The sequence below is a fragment of the Perca flavescens genome, chromosome 13, assembly GCF_004354835.1.
Source record: "Perca flavescens isolate YP-PL-M2 chromosome 13, PFLA_1.0, whole genome shotgun sequence".
Classification (NCBI taxonomy): domain Eukaryota; kingdom Metazoa; phylum Chordata; class Actinopteri; order Perciformes; family Percidae; genus Perca; species Perca flavescens.
The window spans coordinates 21,919,385-21,936,910 of NC_041343.1; the positions used below are offsets into that span (position 1 = coordinate 21,919,385).

The 17,526-nt window shown below is 38.7% G+C and overlaps 1 protein-coding gene across 2 annotated transcripts in view; it reads right to left on the reverse strand.

Moving 5' to 3' along the window:
- The window catches only part of gabrg2 (gamma-aminobutyric acid type A receptor subunit gamma2), a 52,811-nt gene extending 40,983 nt beyond the window's left edge, over positions 1–11,828 (reverse strand). For both annotated transcript variants that reach the window (XM_028595338.1, XM_028595337.1), the window contains exons 1-2: positions 11,378–11,828; positions 2,253–2,392 (exon numbers count right to left, since the gene is read on the reverse strand). In XM_028595338.1, coding sequence (XP_028451139.1) covers positions 2,253–2,392; positions 11,378–11,493 — 256 coding nt within the window. In that variant the 5' untranslated portion in view covers positions 11,494–11,828. The remainder of the gene's footprint in view (positions 1–2,252; positions 2,393–11,377) is intronic.
- Between the last annotated feature and the right edge of the window lie 5,698 nt (positions 11,829–17,526).

Sequence of the window (17,526 nt, forward strand, 5' to 3'; positions counted from 1 at the left end):
GTGGCGTAATAATAAACTGTATGCTATGCATGTTAAACCCTGCGTGTTCAATTTCTACAGCTAGTGAATAGGCCATCCAGTGCAGCTGGCCTTCCATTGTCATTTCATGTCATTACAAAGTAATTATTACTTATCATTTGACAGCAGATATATTTAAAAATGTATCAGGTGGAATGCCCAACATTATTACTTCCTACCATTAGAGGTGAGGCAAACTTTGTGTTTTGAGTCTTTGATAAGTCATTTGTCCCTTTAAATTGAATGCCATTTAAAATGTATGAGTTGGCCGGGTTAGTTCAGTGGGTAGAACAGGCGCACATATACTTGGAGGTTTATGCCTTGACGCAGAGGTCCAGGGTTGAATCCGACCTGTGACGATTTCCTGCATGTCTTGCCCCTCTCTCTCTCCCCCCTTTCCTACCTAGCTGTCCTGTCAAATAAAGGTGGAAAAGCCCCAAAAAAAATCTTTAAAAAAGAAAATAGCATGTAAAAGAGAAGTAGTAGAGTACACTTAAAGAATAATGCATGCTTTTAAAGTCTGTATTTACATATTTCAAATAAACTTTATAACATTTAAGCGCAAGTTGATCAACTGCCAGATTTGATATTAGCTTTTTTTTTGGCATGTAAATAACAGCAATATTATTAACTAGAAAGCTACAGGTGATATAATCTGCTACTGGAAATGTGTCATTTAAACCAGTTAAAGCAAAGGGTCAGCTCCAGCTAAAAGTAAGAAGCCTGCAAAACGCACCTTTCCCTCGTGTTTGTGCAATGTGACTGGCTGCCCCCGGATTAATTCAAAAATGTATCTGTTGTTAGGGAAAAAGTACTTTGTATAACATTATTTTTAATCTTTGGGCTTTGGAATAATATTAGATTACAAGCCGTCAGGCTAGAGTCTAAGTAAAGTAACGAGTTACTGGTGTTGAGGTCAGATGTTTTAAACTACACTGCTGTTGTGTGAGAAGCCACTTGTTGAGGGAAATCTATGACCTCTTGGGCATATGGAATCCTTTGATAGCCCACTAACCTAACCACAAGGCTGTTTTCTCAGCTCCTGTTTTTCAAATAAAAAATGGAATCTGTGAGTATGTGCACATAAAGTACAAGTGCCACTAGATTTGTTTTTATAGTATCAACGTGTCCTCTCCGTGTGCACACGTGCCTTAAGATCCCTAATTGCTTTATTAGGGCCCTATCTTGCACCCGGTGCAGTGTCTTTGCTAGTTTAAGACCGACGCATCTGTCAATTTCCCATCCAGCGCCCGCGTCGTTTAAATAGCAAATGCACCTGCGCCCATCTTTGCGCCCATGCGCTGGTCTAGGAAGGTGTGTTCAGGTGAATTCTTGGCGTATTGCTATCTTGAGGTAGTGGGAAGTGATCATGCCATTGACCAACAAAAACCTGGTCTAAAGTCAATAGCGCAGCATTTCATTGTTATTTTAACAGCAAATTAGTAAAATGCACCTAGGCTTATGCACAGCGCACGCACACTATGCTTGTTACACACACACACAGGGAAACGCAGCAGCACACAAACATGCAAAAGATTACAAATAAAAATATTACGGTGCAAATCCGCCATCATAATAGCAATGCGCCAAGGTACAAACGCACCTGGCTTTTAAAGGGAATGGGAGATGTCACTCTGATTGGTTTATTGCATGTTATGCCCAAAACACACCTATGAATTAATGAAGACACTAAGTACAACCCTTTTGAACCATGCGCCCTGCGCACGGACCCTTTTTTCTGCCGTTGAACTAGCAAAAGTTGATTTGGACACGCCCTAAATGCAGCTATGCCATACGCTTCATGCTGTGCGCTTAGATCTTTAAAATAGGTCCCTAAGTCTCCAAAAAAGGAGAAAGTCTCAAAGTATTCCCTTAATATAATGCATTTCTTAGTTACAATTTTGAGAATATATCTCAATAAAGTTTAAAGAGGGGTGTATTATGGTGGTTGGTTTACTTTCATTAACAAGTGTTACAGGCTTCACACCACTGCAAAATCATGAATTATCTTCAACAAGTGAGAATATGGCAGGCTCCTTTTAGAAATCAGTGGGAATGTCACATATGCCACATCCTTATTTTCTATAGTCAATGCATAAAGTGCTTGGGTAATAGCATGTTTGTCAGTTAATGAGTGCATAAACGTGTTCAATTGCAAATGTGGCCATAAATGTGGGTGTATTTCTTTGTGATTCTGCGACAAAACAAATCAACTGTGAAAAATCAGCGCCCACCTCCGATGTCAGGCCTTAGTTTGTTGTCATATCCGTCTAGTAGGCTGTTTAGGATGTGTGTGACGTCACTCTCGTGCACTTTGGGAGTCAGCACCCACGTCTTGTTAGCCACCTCATCATCGTCATCAGTCTGGAAGGAGCTGCAGAGAGAAGAGAGAAAATAAATGCATGTTATCCATAATTTATTTTAAAAAGAAAAGCAAGCAGTGTTGTTCGTAGAGTGCTGTGCTTCCTTTATGAACTTATTTTCAGGGCTTTTCATCACCACATCATTGTGACTATAGAGACCAACCGAAATATGTGTGATTAATCTTCCCTTTCCATTTTGTTTCTGTTATTTCTCGTAAAACGTAGTTGCACCACTTTAAAATGCTAATATCAGAAATAAAGAGTGAAATAAAGTGATCATTTTGTAGGATTAACAACAACTACTGTACACATTCAGTGCAACACTTGTAATGCAGAACATACATTTTCTCAATTTTCTCACTGTAAAGTCCCACTGTAATAAGTGCCAGTCTACAATATACTGTTTGTTCACTGTGAGATGTCTGAATTCCTGGGGCCATGCCATCTTGTGCATATATCATAATTTGCAAAAGAAATGTCCTTCAAACATGCTTCTTTAGTTTGATTCAGATTGATACTCCTATCAAATATGTTTACTTAATCTACAGCCCTGAGCATTTAGTGTTTTGGTGAAGAACCCACCAGTATTTCAAGACCAATCCCATAATGCATTTAGACCACACCAGATAAGAGTCAAAATGTTATCTGTTTGATGTGAAAATTAGATGAAAGGGCTGGATTTATTTGCTTCAGATCTTTGAATTCCCTGCATGGCGATACTTAAAGTGCTCATATTATGCTCATTTTCAGGTTCATAATTGTATTTAGAGGCTATACCAGAATTGGTTTATGTGGTTTAATTTTCAGAAAACACCATATTTGTGTTGTACTGCACATTGCTGCAGCTCCTCTTTTCACCCTGTGTTGAGCTCTCTGTTTTAGCTACAGAGTGAGACATCTTACTTCTGTACCATCTTTGTAGGGAAAGGCACAGTAAGTACTGCTAGCCAGTCAGTCGCAGAGCATGAGGGAGTGCCATGCTAGCAGCTAGGTGAGCATTATAACGTGGGTTACAAAGTGACGCACATTCATCACGGAAGTAAAGGCTGGACTACAACAGAGCGGTTTGGAGCAGTTTGTGAACAGTGTTTTCTGTTGGAGATGGACCTTGGGCTTTTTCACTTTGTAAACTTATAACATGCATAAAAAGATATACAACACAATAAAGGAAAGAGGAAAAGCCAAAAAGCATAATATGAGCACTTTAAGACATAATCCCTTGGTTCTGTTATGTTCAATCCATAGAACACTTGCAAGAAATGCACAAATTACAAAAGAACAAAGCAACCATAGCCTGAATATGGCACAAGGCTCATACATAATATATGCTCATCTAAGAGGTTATAAAATAGACATATAGATAGCTTATGGCTGATAGGAATTATGCTTTTTCTGAGGTGACGTGCCATTATATGATTTTAAAAAAGAAAAGTCATTGTTTGAGTTTTACACTTTTTTGGTTTATTTTCAATGGAACCTAATCAATGCATATTAGTCTGCACCAACACACCAGCTGAGAGCCACTATCATCTATCTGACACATCTCATCATTAATTTTGTCCTCCTGGACATCTTGTACACAATTTTCCCCAATGGAAAAACGCACAAGCAGATCAGTTTCTTCTCCTGAAAATCTCTCCTTCCTTCTTAGCAAATGCACTATCATAATAGCAATGCACCAAGGTACGCGCCTGGCTTTTAAAGGGAATGGGAGATGACACTCTTGGTTGTTTGATTGGTTTATTGTATGTTACGACCAAAACATAACTATAATTAATTAACACACTAAGTTCAACCCTTTTGAACCATACGCCTGGCACACAGACCCTTTTTTCCGCCGTTAACAAGCAAAAGTGGATTTGTATATGCCCTAAACACACCTGCGCCAGGCGCTTCACGCCATGCGCTTAGATCATTAAAATAGGGCCCTAGTTGTTGATTGACCAATGGGACATGCCTTTAAACAAATGTGTAGGAGCCAGGTATAGTCATTGTTGAACACCTTTTTGGGACATGTGGTTGGCGGTGGTAGCAATAGGGCTATCATCTATTCACTAGTTTAATTTTTTATATGGATGAAACGGTGGTCATGGGGGACATCTTATTTTTGCTGACAAATATAGGTGACTATCTGAAACAGCCTCAGTAGGAGAGACTTACCTGCCCGCTGTGCGGTGTATCGCTGTTGATACCCTTTGGACAATTTGTATGCCCTTCAAACACTTATCTTGAATGCATAACTTTGTTTTTCCTGCAAATAAGACTACAAAACAGCCACTCAGCTTCTCTGCGATTCATTTTTCTATAGTGGCCTATAAAATGTAAGAATTGCATACAGTATTCCTACTATTACTGTGAGGCCCAGAACCTCAAGAACTTCACAACCTCCACAATCATCTTTAATAACAGTTAAAGCTCTTCTTTAGTTTTCAACTCTGTTAACAAATTGCATGATGATAAAGTTGAGGAACTTGACAGCAGAATTGTTTGTCGATTCGTAAATAGGGTTTTAAGGGCCCCCAAAGCTTCAGAAAGCTGGAAAAGACAAGCCAATTTTCCTGAGAATACTTCTTACCTCAACATCTCAAACTGTAAGGACAATGATGTATCAAGAGCCTCCGACCCCAAATACCACCACAACGATGCTGTAAATGTTTTTCCTCCTCTCCCACAAACTAGTGTGATCTTTGTAAATGATATGTCTGGAATGAAAGTTAAGTGTCTGTCACAATAGATATTTGTCAGCTTTGAGACCTGAATAGAAGATGGAGGTATGACAATGCATTGTGCGAATTAATATGCTGACAACAACATGCTGTCATCGTTAAGGACTATAGTATGTCAGGAGCACTACATAATGCTGTCTGCAGTAAGAGGGAAGATGTGTACTGCTAGAGGGAAGCAGTGAAATGAAGGAAAAGAGTAGACGGAAAAGCATGAAAGTGATGTTGGTGAAAGAGACTGTGGGCCAGATTTATGCACATAAAAGCACAGAGCAAATGTGCACTGGATCTTTTCATTCAATTTGTGCTAGCACTATCCAAGTGTAATTAGTGTGTGATTTACTAAGGCAGCAGTTCATTATGCAATCAGTGCCTTCTAGACGTGTTTTGTGCATGAACAGTAAAAAAAAAAGTGCAGTTCGGTCGTGGGATTTTCATAGGTTTAGCAACCTCAAAAGAACGTAAAAACAAGTCACAAGATAATGTTACATGAAGTATTAACAGTATTCCAAAATACTCACTAAGGCTTCAATTAAACTGAGTGCAAAAATTATTTAGGCTTCTAATACTGATTACATTTTAATCTTGATATCAACATTAAGATGTTTGCAAAAGTACTGCAGTAGAGTCATACTACTGTCCAATAAATAGCAATGGGCTGACAAAAAATTAATAGAAATCTTATCTATAAATCTCTCTTGACTAAACACAAAGGAGCAGTGCTTTGATGCACCATATATTAAAACTTGAGGTCTGCTCCAAATTTCAGTTCTTTCAAATCAGTACGTACAGCTTTTCCATTTGCCATTGCTTTTTATTAAATTAAATCTGGGACTATTTATTCATATCTTTCACTACACTGTTACTGCATTGTAATTGTGATGATGCTCTTAAATCTGAAAATGGACAGATATTGTAATTTATTGCTCTTCATTTTAAAATAAATGTTCTTCTTGTTTTTAAGGAAATTGTTAAGATTTTTATAGAATACAGGATAATTAAAATGTATTTTTCCTATTACAATTTTCTCTGAAAACACCAGTGTAAATGTGCACACACTCTTTGGAGATAGCTTTCATGCAAACCAAGGACCTGGGTAATATACGATTGAATGTGCAATCAACCACATATCTCCTGCTATTTGTGTGAGCTTCCTTGGCATACAAGGAAGCTCACACAAATAGCATATATGCATAAAGAGAAGCCTACTTTACTAATTACATGAAAGTTGTGCCTCAGATGAAAGAAAACTTGCATTTGTGGGTGTTTGATAAATAACACATATTTGTTCAGGCACACAATGCATCAAAAACCAGATTGAGACAAAAGACAGAAGTGATAGATGGATAAGTAGAGAGAGAGAGAGAGAGAAGAGAGAAAGAAGAGTTTGGAGAACCGGCCAACAGCACAGAAGAGCAACAGTAAAACAGTTGGGGGCTAAATGAAATAATAAAGAATCAGTAATGGTAAGGGGGAAAAACACACACAGTTTCCATGGTAAAGCACAAGGATAGAGGCCCTGATAGCTTTCTCATGTTCTTAGGCTGAAATAATGTTTTGACCAGCACTCTTCCTTAGACTGCATAAAGTGCCATTAAGTGTCATCCATCTCCACCACAACACTAATGCCTAAAACATTAAATCGTAATAGTTTTACTCAGGTGGACCCTTTTAGATATGCCTTACTGGATATTATAAAAAAATATATATTATGGGAGTATCTGTCATGTATAGATAGATAAATAGACAGATAGACAGACAGACAGACAGACAGACAGACAGATAGATAGATAGATAGATAGATAGATAGATAGATAGATAGATAGATAGATAGACAGATAGATAAGCAAGCCTGGCAGTGAAGGGTGTAAGAACTTGAAACTTGCTGAAAGGTTGCTGCAATTTCATCATCTGTATTCATCTTGCAGAGTAGATCTCTGTGTATATGGTAATGCTCCAAAGACAAGCAGATCAAAGGAAGAGCCATGTGTTCACTGCAGGGAGATCTGAGGTTTTGCCTACTAATTCAGTACCTGAAGATCCACAGAGAGGTTTGTGACAGTGTGTGTATGGGTGTTGTATGTGTGCATGCTGTTATGCGTTTGTGTTCATATTAGTGTTTGTTATTCATGCATATGTATGTCCGCGGCTGTGTATGTAATGATGGACAGTACTGGAGATAAGTGTTCTCATCGAGGACAATCTGATATTTTAATAGATTCTACACCTTCATCAATGTATCACCATCAATAAACACTCTCATCTGCTCTATATGCAGCTGTCAAAGCCTGCCTCTGATATTAAACAGATCTCAATTAAAATCTCATCTCAGGTTTCATGTACAGCAGCAGAAAACTGCCCCATCCTCTCCAGTTGTACACATTCATGAGATAGTCTAGGGTAATTATAGCAATACCAGCTACGGAAATAGCTATGTGCCTGCCATTAGCATCTACATCAAGTTCCCTTGAGAAATCATCTTTGTATGTTTTAAATTGTAGCTAATAAAGCAACCAAATCTAACGAATCCTCATGCTTATCATCAACCAACATGAAATTGGTCCTGCACATGGCAACAACACAACAAACCACTCTTGCACATCACATTGTTGCTACAGCCCTCTCACAAGCTCCGTTAATAAAACAAAATAACACAATACATTGGCGACTTATTTTTTTGAATTAACAAACTGTAGTCATTTGTGGATGAATACTGTGTTTCTGCTTAATCAACCAGACTACCAATTTACAATGAGCAGTTATGGTACTCACATGCAGGACTGTTAACAACTAATCACCTGGACTATGTCAGCCTGCTCTACTTAACTGACCTCTGGTAGTGAGAACCAGTGTATTTACAGGCGCCACTCAGTTCAATGTGAACCAGGTCACAGTGATAAGCTGATATTGGCATACAAGGTTGATTTGTCAGTGATCAGTACAATTAGGCAGGTTAGGCCAATTTGTAATGTTGCCAATGTTGTGTATCAAGTAAAATGGCCAATCAGTAATATCTTGGACTATTTAAATGTGAGGTCTGACTTAAAGATGATGTGAACAAATCATCAATAACTGCAGCAGCAGCAGCAGCAACATAACATATAAATAAGTAATTAAGATGCTGCCTGATGTTGATGGATTAAAGAACTTGTCAATCATTAAGTAAGGGGTGAGAGCAGCGTCCAATTCTGGGTGGGGTGAGCTTTACCGTTTGCATTTAAATGGCAGTGCATTTGCCTTTATCGAGTTTTATATGAACAGGGATATTGCAGTGAGTCTACATTTAATGCAACATTGAGTGTTTAGAATTAACCTAAAAGCCGGCCATACATATTACCATAGAGGGAAACAAAACATCAGTGGACTAGTTTTAAAAGTATCCCCTTAAAAACGAAATTCACAAACCCTTTTGGACTAAGGGTAGTAGCTCTATATTTATCCACAAGATCTCCTAGAATAAAGACAGAACTAGTGAAAGCCATTGTGAAAAATGACAAGGCATGTTATGTACCAATATTCATGCCCCTACTTCAGGTTTCTTGTGGTACTTACTGGTCCAAGTAAATGGGAGTAATCACCAGCACTACACAACTATCCCAGAAATCTGAAATCACGTAGACCTTAATACCTCCTGAGTGCTGAATTTGACAGATTATCTAAACCAAGAGGCAGCTATGAGCTGTGACTGTCATCTTCTACTGTCCTGTCAAACTGTCTTAAATCGAGATAGGAAAAAAGAATATTGACATCTGTGTGCTATCATAAACATTTTAGGAATTCTGAGACATGAATACATATGATAGTCATTATGGGATACATGACAGATTGACAGTTTGTACATCCCAGCCTTTTCCAAGTGATGACAAGAGGCAGATAGTGATTGAGGGTTTGATTGAGTCCAATACACTGTATGTATCCCATTTCAATGGATGGAAGGAACTGCACTTACTAATAAACAAGTATAACTGTAATGCAATTAATGGCATGCTGGACTCAGGATTGAATTCATAAAATTGGCGTCAAATTTGTTCTCTTCTGAAATTTGTTCTCTTCTGAAATTTGTCCTACGTCATGCACACTTACAGAGTATACACAGCTCAAAAATAATTCTACAAATCTATATTATTTTTGTATCAGTTGCGATTATTGTTATGTACCATATTCATTTAATGTATTATGTCCATAGCATGTTCTTGCTAGCAAGATGATTTTAGACAGAAATCAACCCAGACCCAATCAACCTCAGATCCAGGAGTGTCATGTTAAACAACTGATGAAAAATGTAAATTCACTTCATAACTATTTGTTTAATTTACAATTATGCCAACTGCTGTTAACTGTGTGGGTGGATATGTTGTTCACAAACTATCTGTTACTTGTTTAGCAAGAGGACTTTTTGTTAGGTTGCTGTTGGATGATCTCTTAAGCCACAACTACGGTGCAATGCAAAACTAAAAACAGTAAGTGTAGTGGGTCCCAAATGGTGATAATGTAATGAATTTAATCTGCCACCTAAAATGCTGGAAGCAAGTTTGCTGAACAGTAAACAGCAATTGGCACAATAGAAAACCTGAGCAGAGAACTTCCTCACTCTGATATCATTAGCTCCTGTCATGGCCATAATACCATGGTTTACAAACTCTCCTAGTGGATCATGGGCCTACATCTGAAGTATAATTACTGACTGATGGAACTATATGCCACAACATGTGTAACAGAATGTCTTCTACTTCTACTTGAGGATTGACTGTGCACTGGGGTTAATGTATGGTGAATAACACAATCACTACACATAGTAACTGCCAATGAGTCACAAAGTAGCATAGATTACTGAAAGCATGCCAGAGGCCTTAAGAGATTTCTTATGTAAGAGGTCTCATACATGAATCACAAATGACGTCCAATGCAACTTACCGAGCAATAGCAATATTCTAATTGTTACATAATACACTTGTATATAAAATATTTGAAAAGAAAACACATCTCCCTGTCATTGGGGGATAAGCCACAAATGGGTAGATTCCATTTTTACAGCTATTAACATAAAGAGCTCACTTAGAAGCACCCAAATGTCACGTCAAAGTTCATTCTCATCACTCATGCACAATTTATACAAGCCATAACTTGCCCATTAATCTCAATTCTGGATTGTATTCAGTGGGGCAAGGTGTAGTGTTTACTCAGGCATATTGTGAACACTACTTTTGCATACAATTAGAGAGACACACAGGCCTGACAATGAAGGCTGGGCAGGGAGCCCTGAGGTTGCGATCAGCATGACGGTGATTGAACGTCAACTGATTTATCTGCCTCCATTTTTCACCCTCCAGCAGCACAAGACAAAAGGAAAGCGAGAAGCCTAGCCATCCTTCCTCTTGACTTCTCTCATCTTAGTACACGAGACTGCCTTGACAGGGACAGCCAAACAGCTTCTCTCAACAAACTCAAATCTGCACCTCAGTTAAAGCTGAAATGGCAGTCCTTTGCCTGTGTGTGTGCAAGACAAGGATGAGTCCATATGTGCTATCCTTGTCCTTATTGTGCCTTTACACTTGTATTATCTGTGTGATTGTCTGCCATTTTGAAATGCTTTTTTATTTCAAATACGTGGTATCTAACGTACCCTCATTCACACTCATGTTATCTTTATTACAAGCGACGGTTTGCATAAAGCTATTCGAGTTCGGCCACATTCGACACCTGCGTTTAATAATGAGGCTTTGGCTCTTAGAATAGACTTGATCCTTAAAGACAGCTTAGCAGAGACTATATGGAACCTTAGCTTCAAGCAAATTAGCCTGCCACTATGCTATTTCTAACTATGGACAGATTGTGTGAGATAGGCTACTGGGCTCTTCATAGACATGCTATCTGTAAAAATGCCCGGGATTAAATCATCTGATTTCCACAGCCAGATCTTTAAGACAGTCTGAAGCTGTTCGTCGCTTTTGTTTTCTGTCCAGAAAATACACTATGATGCACGAAATCTCACAGTAATGCGATGCATGTGTCGCTATGGCTATCTAAAAAAAAAAAATATCACACTTCCATGTCGAACCACAATTAAACGTGTGATATATACACTACATGCCTTGGTTTTCTAATAAAACTAGATTCCACAAATCGTCCAGGATCCCACTAAAAGAAGGGTTGTGTTGGCATTTAAGGGAGGCACCGCAAAATTATGTATTGTTTGATTAAGACACAAGCTATCCAACAAAGCCGAAATAGAATCATGTTTTAGAGAGCACATATCACGCATTAATATCTTACCTTGTAGGGAGATTAACGACAATAAACACCCAGAGAAACAGCTTCAGGGAGAGGGAAGGCTTCGCCATTGCTGTCGAGCATTTGGAGGCTAAATTTGGTGAAGCCATCATCACCATCTTCGTTCCCTCTTTATTGCAGATGGACGTCTCCGTCTATTTACTGTGTTTCCTCTCTACGATACATTACGCACGTTAGCAGTAGCGGGTCTGTAAATCTAGACCCGAGGCGGACGTGCGGTGGAGTGAAATCATCCAAAACAAACTCGATGCGAGTCGAAAGCTTGATTTCGCGTCGCTTGTTTTTATTTATTTATATATAATATTAATTTTTGTTGCGTGTCTGTTGCCGAATCGTCAGCCTAGCAGGGCCTTAAAAACTGCCACAGACGGCGAAGCCCCCCGGAATATGCTACTCTAATATCGAGCAGCTGAAAAAAAGAAAAAACAGTGCAGTCTCAGTCTGAATGCAGATTAACACTGGGGTCAGAGAGGAACTGATGCACGTTGCTGCAGCACGGATCAACACATGCGTGGTTTCACCAAGCGGAAGCAGAGCTGCACTGAATAGTGGAAAAAGCCTTAGCTTGGTGCTACAGGAAATAAAAATGTGGTTTTATTATTTACTGCTAGGACACAATCGGTGTATGCCACGTGATGACTGTTAAAACATCTATTTTTGTATATGATACAATATGATAACATTATACCATGTTAAGATAGTGGCGATGTTAGTATTGGCTGCTGTCGTGAATGTAAAGATTGCCCCATTTGTCAATTGCTGCCAAATAATGTGATGCAGCAGTTAACACAAAATTAATCAGAGGGCTCACAAAATGAAATCGAAGGTGACATCCTGGGTCCCTAACAGACTAATGAGGAGCAAGTACACAATTCTATGCAATCTCAGTGAACACGATGAGGGTCTATAGAAGACTGAAAGTTGTAATCATGTTTCACTGGCACTTTTCCTATGTGGAGACAAACAGAAGAAACTCTCCTATACTAACTACACAAATCATTTCAAGAGAAGAGTGTGTGTGTGTGTGTGTTTGTGTGTGTGTGCTCTTTGATGCCATACAGATCTATTTAGAACCCTAATTGAGCTGCAGGCCTGAGTTGATTTCAGTCACACGTTCAGCACCCTGGACAGCTATATAAGTGTCATCTGCATATCAAACCACCAATCAGCACCAAGGACAGCTTCCGTCAGTTTGTTGCTACTTAAATCAGAGGAATACGGGATCTCACAGCCCAGTTGTTTTAACAAAACAAACAAACAAATAAATACTGTCATCCCCAAAAAAGGGCTGATTAGTTTACTTGTTTATTTTGTACATGTATTGATTGTTTGACTGAATGAGGTTAAGTAGCCTGTGCCAGAGGATACATTTATGTTTTGGCAGCATACACAAGTCTTCTATCATATATGTGCTTTTCTAAGTCTTGTGACATTCATGAACCATTCACAAAGAGTAGAGGTTTGCATTGTCCTTTGTAAGGTAAAGTAGTACCCATTTCAATATCCTTATATAAGTATGCTAGTGCTCCTGCTTTGGTTAGGTGTAACTTTTACCAAGGACTCCTTGAGGGGATGTTTGAGAAAATATGTGTTCATAATCTAAAATACAAAATGGTAGTCTACTCACATTGCCTCATACATTATTCTAAAACTGCTGTTACACTTTGCAATCTCTCTCTCTCTCTCTCTCTCTCTCTCTCTCTCTCTCTCTCTCTCTCTCTCTCTCTCTCATCAATCTATTTAGACACACACATTGCTTAAATGGCAAGTTTCCAATCTCTTTAAATGCTACTTTAAAAGACAGAAGGGAAATCAAGACAAATGCATTACACAAATAAACACATACAAATAAACACATATTCTAATTGGTGCTTGTTAGGACTGTGTGCATGACTCGAATGGCAGGAGCAAAGTAGGTCATGTGTCCTCCGCAGCATTGCTCCAAATCTGTTTTAAATCACTAAAGGACACATCTGGCAAGTTTCCATTTACAAGTGCGTACAGTACACTATATGCTTAAGATATCTTTCATCTAAACTGCATTTCTGATATATTGTTCACTGACAGATGGGAAGAACAGTTTGTCTTCATATACAATATATTAACAGAATGGGTAACAAATTTACTAAAACTAGACCATGTTGGTGACATCTATAATATTTTTCTCCTTCTTCCTCAGTGAACATACTGAGTGTTTTTCTTATATTTTGTCCCTATCCAGTAAAAATGTTGTTGTCAAGCAAACAGAAAAATACAGTTAATTGATCCCATTATAAATTAAAACCTACCAACGTGAAAGCTTAAGGGGGGGAACGAACACCAAGGAGAGTGGCAGGTGCAGTGAAACAAGCAGGTGCTTGCAGAGTCGTCATCTTGTCATGGTGCATTAGGCCAAATTCCCCTCTGAACATTTATTCCACGGGCATACAGGCAGTGAACATGCTGCATTATTTCTTTTATGGTCCCATGAGGTAACAGCCATGGTAAACCGTTGCACTGTTTTTTTTTAATATATATATTTGTGGCCTTATAAAGTCATTCACACAGAATGACAACCAGCCACTGTCTGGTTCCTGTTTTTTTAGACATTAGTTAATAAAATTTGACTGTGGCAATCAAAGTTGTGTGACATGCATAGAAGATGATCTGGTTTAAAAAAACACCATCATGTGTTTATATGTGGCAATGGAGGCTCAGCGTAGGTTAATCATCTTAAGGAAATTGACAGATGCTTCATCAGGCAGGCAGCACTCCTCATAGCAGAGTAAACCAGAAATCGCTCCCGAATACACTTTAAATAAAGAGAGGAAGTCTCGTAATATTTAATTTATATTCTTATAACCAATTTGCAATGCATATTTCCTGACCATACTGTACCTACATCTTTCACCGTGGATATACGTTTCATAAGCTAACACATAACACATCTGCAATATAGGTCATGTTTTGACATCCTTTATATATTGAATAAATATGACTATAATACTCGCAAAAAACACAATAGTATTGAACTGTATGAGTTTTGCTGTTGTATTTGCAGTTGAAACCCTGCTAGTATGAGCTGAGTTAATAGCAGAAAAGAACAATCTCTTGCCCCCACATGCTATCTTTCAATATAGAGATATTGCACATATGAACAGCTCTGGAAATAGAAATGGAAATGTAGGCCTTGCTCATCATATACTGCAAATTAAACTAAACAGAGGCCCACACACACACACACACACACACACACACACACACACACACACACACACACACACACACACACACACACACACACACACGGCCAATATCATTTGGTCCCCAGAGACAGTTATCTCTTTCTGCCCTGCAGCCATGTCACCGCAGCAGCTGTCAGAGACTCTAGCCACGCCGGTCATGACCCAAAAGGTAGCATCAGAGATATGGGTTAGTAGTAGGACGTATTGATCTAGCAGAAATGGAAGAGGTAATTTAGATAAATGCCAACACATCCATTAGCTATTACCGTAACTGTAACAGTTAATTAACATATTTGAATGTATTTTGTTAGTGGAGGACATTCACAGTTGGGTGATAATGAGATACACAAAAGAAAGGATCGGTGCAGGCCGGAATAGAGGCTTTTTTTTTTTTTTTTTACAGTACTTGTTTGCTATTACAACATGTTACTAGATGTTCACTTTTAATCTATATGGCTTAACAGGACATTTATTTTGATAATACAAGGCAGCTCATTATTACCCCAAGCAGAATCTGCCGCTGTGTCTCTTGTTCATATTCACTTCTTCATTCATTCTCTCTCTCTCTCTCTCTCTCTCTCTCTCTCTCTCTCTCTCACTCACACACACAAACACATACACACTAACACAGAGAGAGAGAGCAAGAAAGAGAAATGTCAGGTTAGATCCACTTGCTTCAATAGTCACAGCAGTAATTTTAGGCCAAATTGGCGCATTGACCTACCTCCAGAAACCTATTTATCTGTGTGAGTTTATAACATTGAGAAAATGCATGCAGGTAGTTACCTTTACTGGCATAAACTCGTAATTCTTATAGGGCCCCTGGCTAACACATGGAAGTAGTGTCATCAAACGGATTGTGTGCATTGTAGGCAGTGACAGTAGTGGCATGTGAAGGCTTAGTTTAGTAACATGTCTGCTTAAAAAAAATTCAACAATGACCTCATCTCTAATGGTACCCATTCTCTCTGCAGACAGGGTGGCATGTGTGACTCTGGCTGTGATGATATGTTGTGTCATCTTTAGATAAGAGCTGGAGGAGGTATAGTCTTCTATAATGGCATCATTGAACACACAGATGCCCAGTTCCACTATCATTCCAGTTTTACAACCCACACATATGCTGTCACAGCCCTACTCAGTTCGCATCAAGCTGTGGCATGCAGAATGATCTACTGTTAGCACTATTGGATATGAGAAACAGCCTGGCATTCAGACCACAATGATGTAACCACAGAGCAAAAATCCCCCAAAAATTGTTGAAGAAAAACATACGCAACAAATGTTGAATCTTCATGAGAAGATTTGGCTACAGGGATAACAAAAACAAAGATAGACAGAAAAGAGCACTGACATTGGAAAAGACCGATGCAGTATAAGACCAGGTGGTCTGTTTATTAAACATAGCAAATGTGCAAAAGCATCGCTCCTTTTACTGAGAGCTTTCGGACATGAAACATGAATAAGCACTCTCTGTGGCCTGACATTACTAAAAGTTTTAAGCCACATCTGAAATGCCACCAGACTAGATTCCACCTTGTCCCTAAATTGTCCTTAGTCCAACTGACTCTAGCTTTTTATTTCCCATGCCTGTTATATAGTGCAGCTTTCTTTAAAATCTTTGTCTTTATTAGACAACATTTAGAAATGTTATCCTTTATCTAACAACATGTCATGCTGAGTCATTTGGTGGTCTCTGCTGATTTAACGAGGGCCCAGATTAAGAGCAACATATCTGCATCTCTATATCTGCATCTCTTGTTTTGCTGCAGTCTGTTTTTTTTCTTCAAGCTGATTCTGCTTTGTCATACTTTATACATCATGTTAACTAGAAACACAATGTGATTATAGGAGTGACCTAATGGGCATTGTCATTAGGGAGTGATTTTGAAAATTCGTAATTTCTTTATCATTATTTAGTCCGCAGCATTTAGGTTTTTACCACCTTAACCCAGGATTTTTACTGCATATGAGAGGAACATGTGTTCCATTCACTTGTCCTAGTGGTCACAAACATGTCTTTCTATGCTACTATTGCCCCCTCCAAAAAACAGGAGTACACATCATTATGTACTTACTATTTAATTTTTACTGTTGCATCTTAAAGTGGCTATATGTAACTTTCAGTTTGTGTTGATTCTAGCGGCCCCTTTGGACAAAAGCGGTAGTGTTTTTACCACACCTGCCGTAGTAAAGGTCTTAGCTTTCAAGTGTTGCATATGGTTACTTAGCCTGGATGTATCGTGAGCTAAACCGGGTAACGTAATCACTTTAAGAGATTGTTGTAGCAACCAATGTAGTAAGAACTTATTAATAAATATAGCGCATTTCATGAAACCCAAAGATCCTTTACACAAGTACAGTGGGGCAAAGGGAAATAAAATAGTAGGCCAACACAAACACGGACTAAAAGGAACAAAATGTCTGCGTTAAATAGAAGGGAGATGTAATGTAATTTCGGCTACTGACGTACAACCACATTGCGCAGACTAAAGTTATTTTATGAATAAAATAGACATATTACATACCTGAGGGCCAATTCTGGGACATTTTTGAATCATTTACGATCCCCCAATTGTCTCCATCTGTTGAAAGCCCGACTGAGATTAACTTGGTTTCCCCCGTCCTCTTTCACTTTCCTTTTTAGCTTTTAGTTGTTCTTTGTTTAATTTCGGTCTTTTCTGTGATGGCCCTGACCCAGTATCAGCCATAACTACAACAGATAACTTCTAAAATAAAATAAAAATACAATTAGGCCTATATAAAGACATCTCACCTGCTACCTTTTACCTGGTTGGGTGCTCAGCCGAAATCTGTGACCCATCAGAATGTGTTACTGTAGCGCTGTTCTACATTCCGTAAATCATTTAGTAACTTTGCGGGGAAAATTGCACCCGGGCAAAGGCA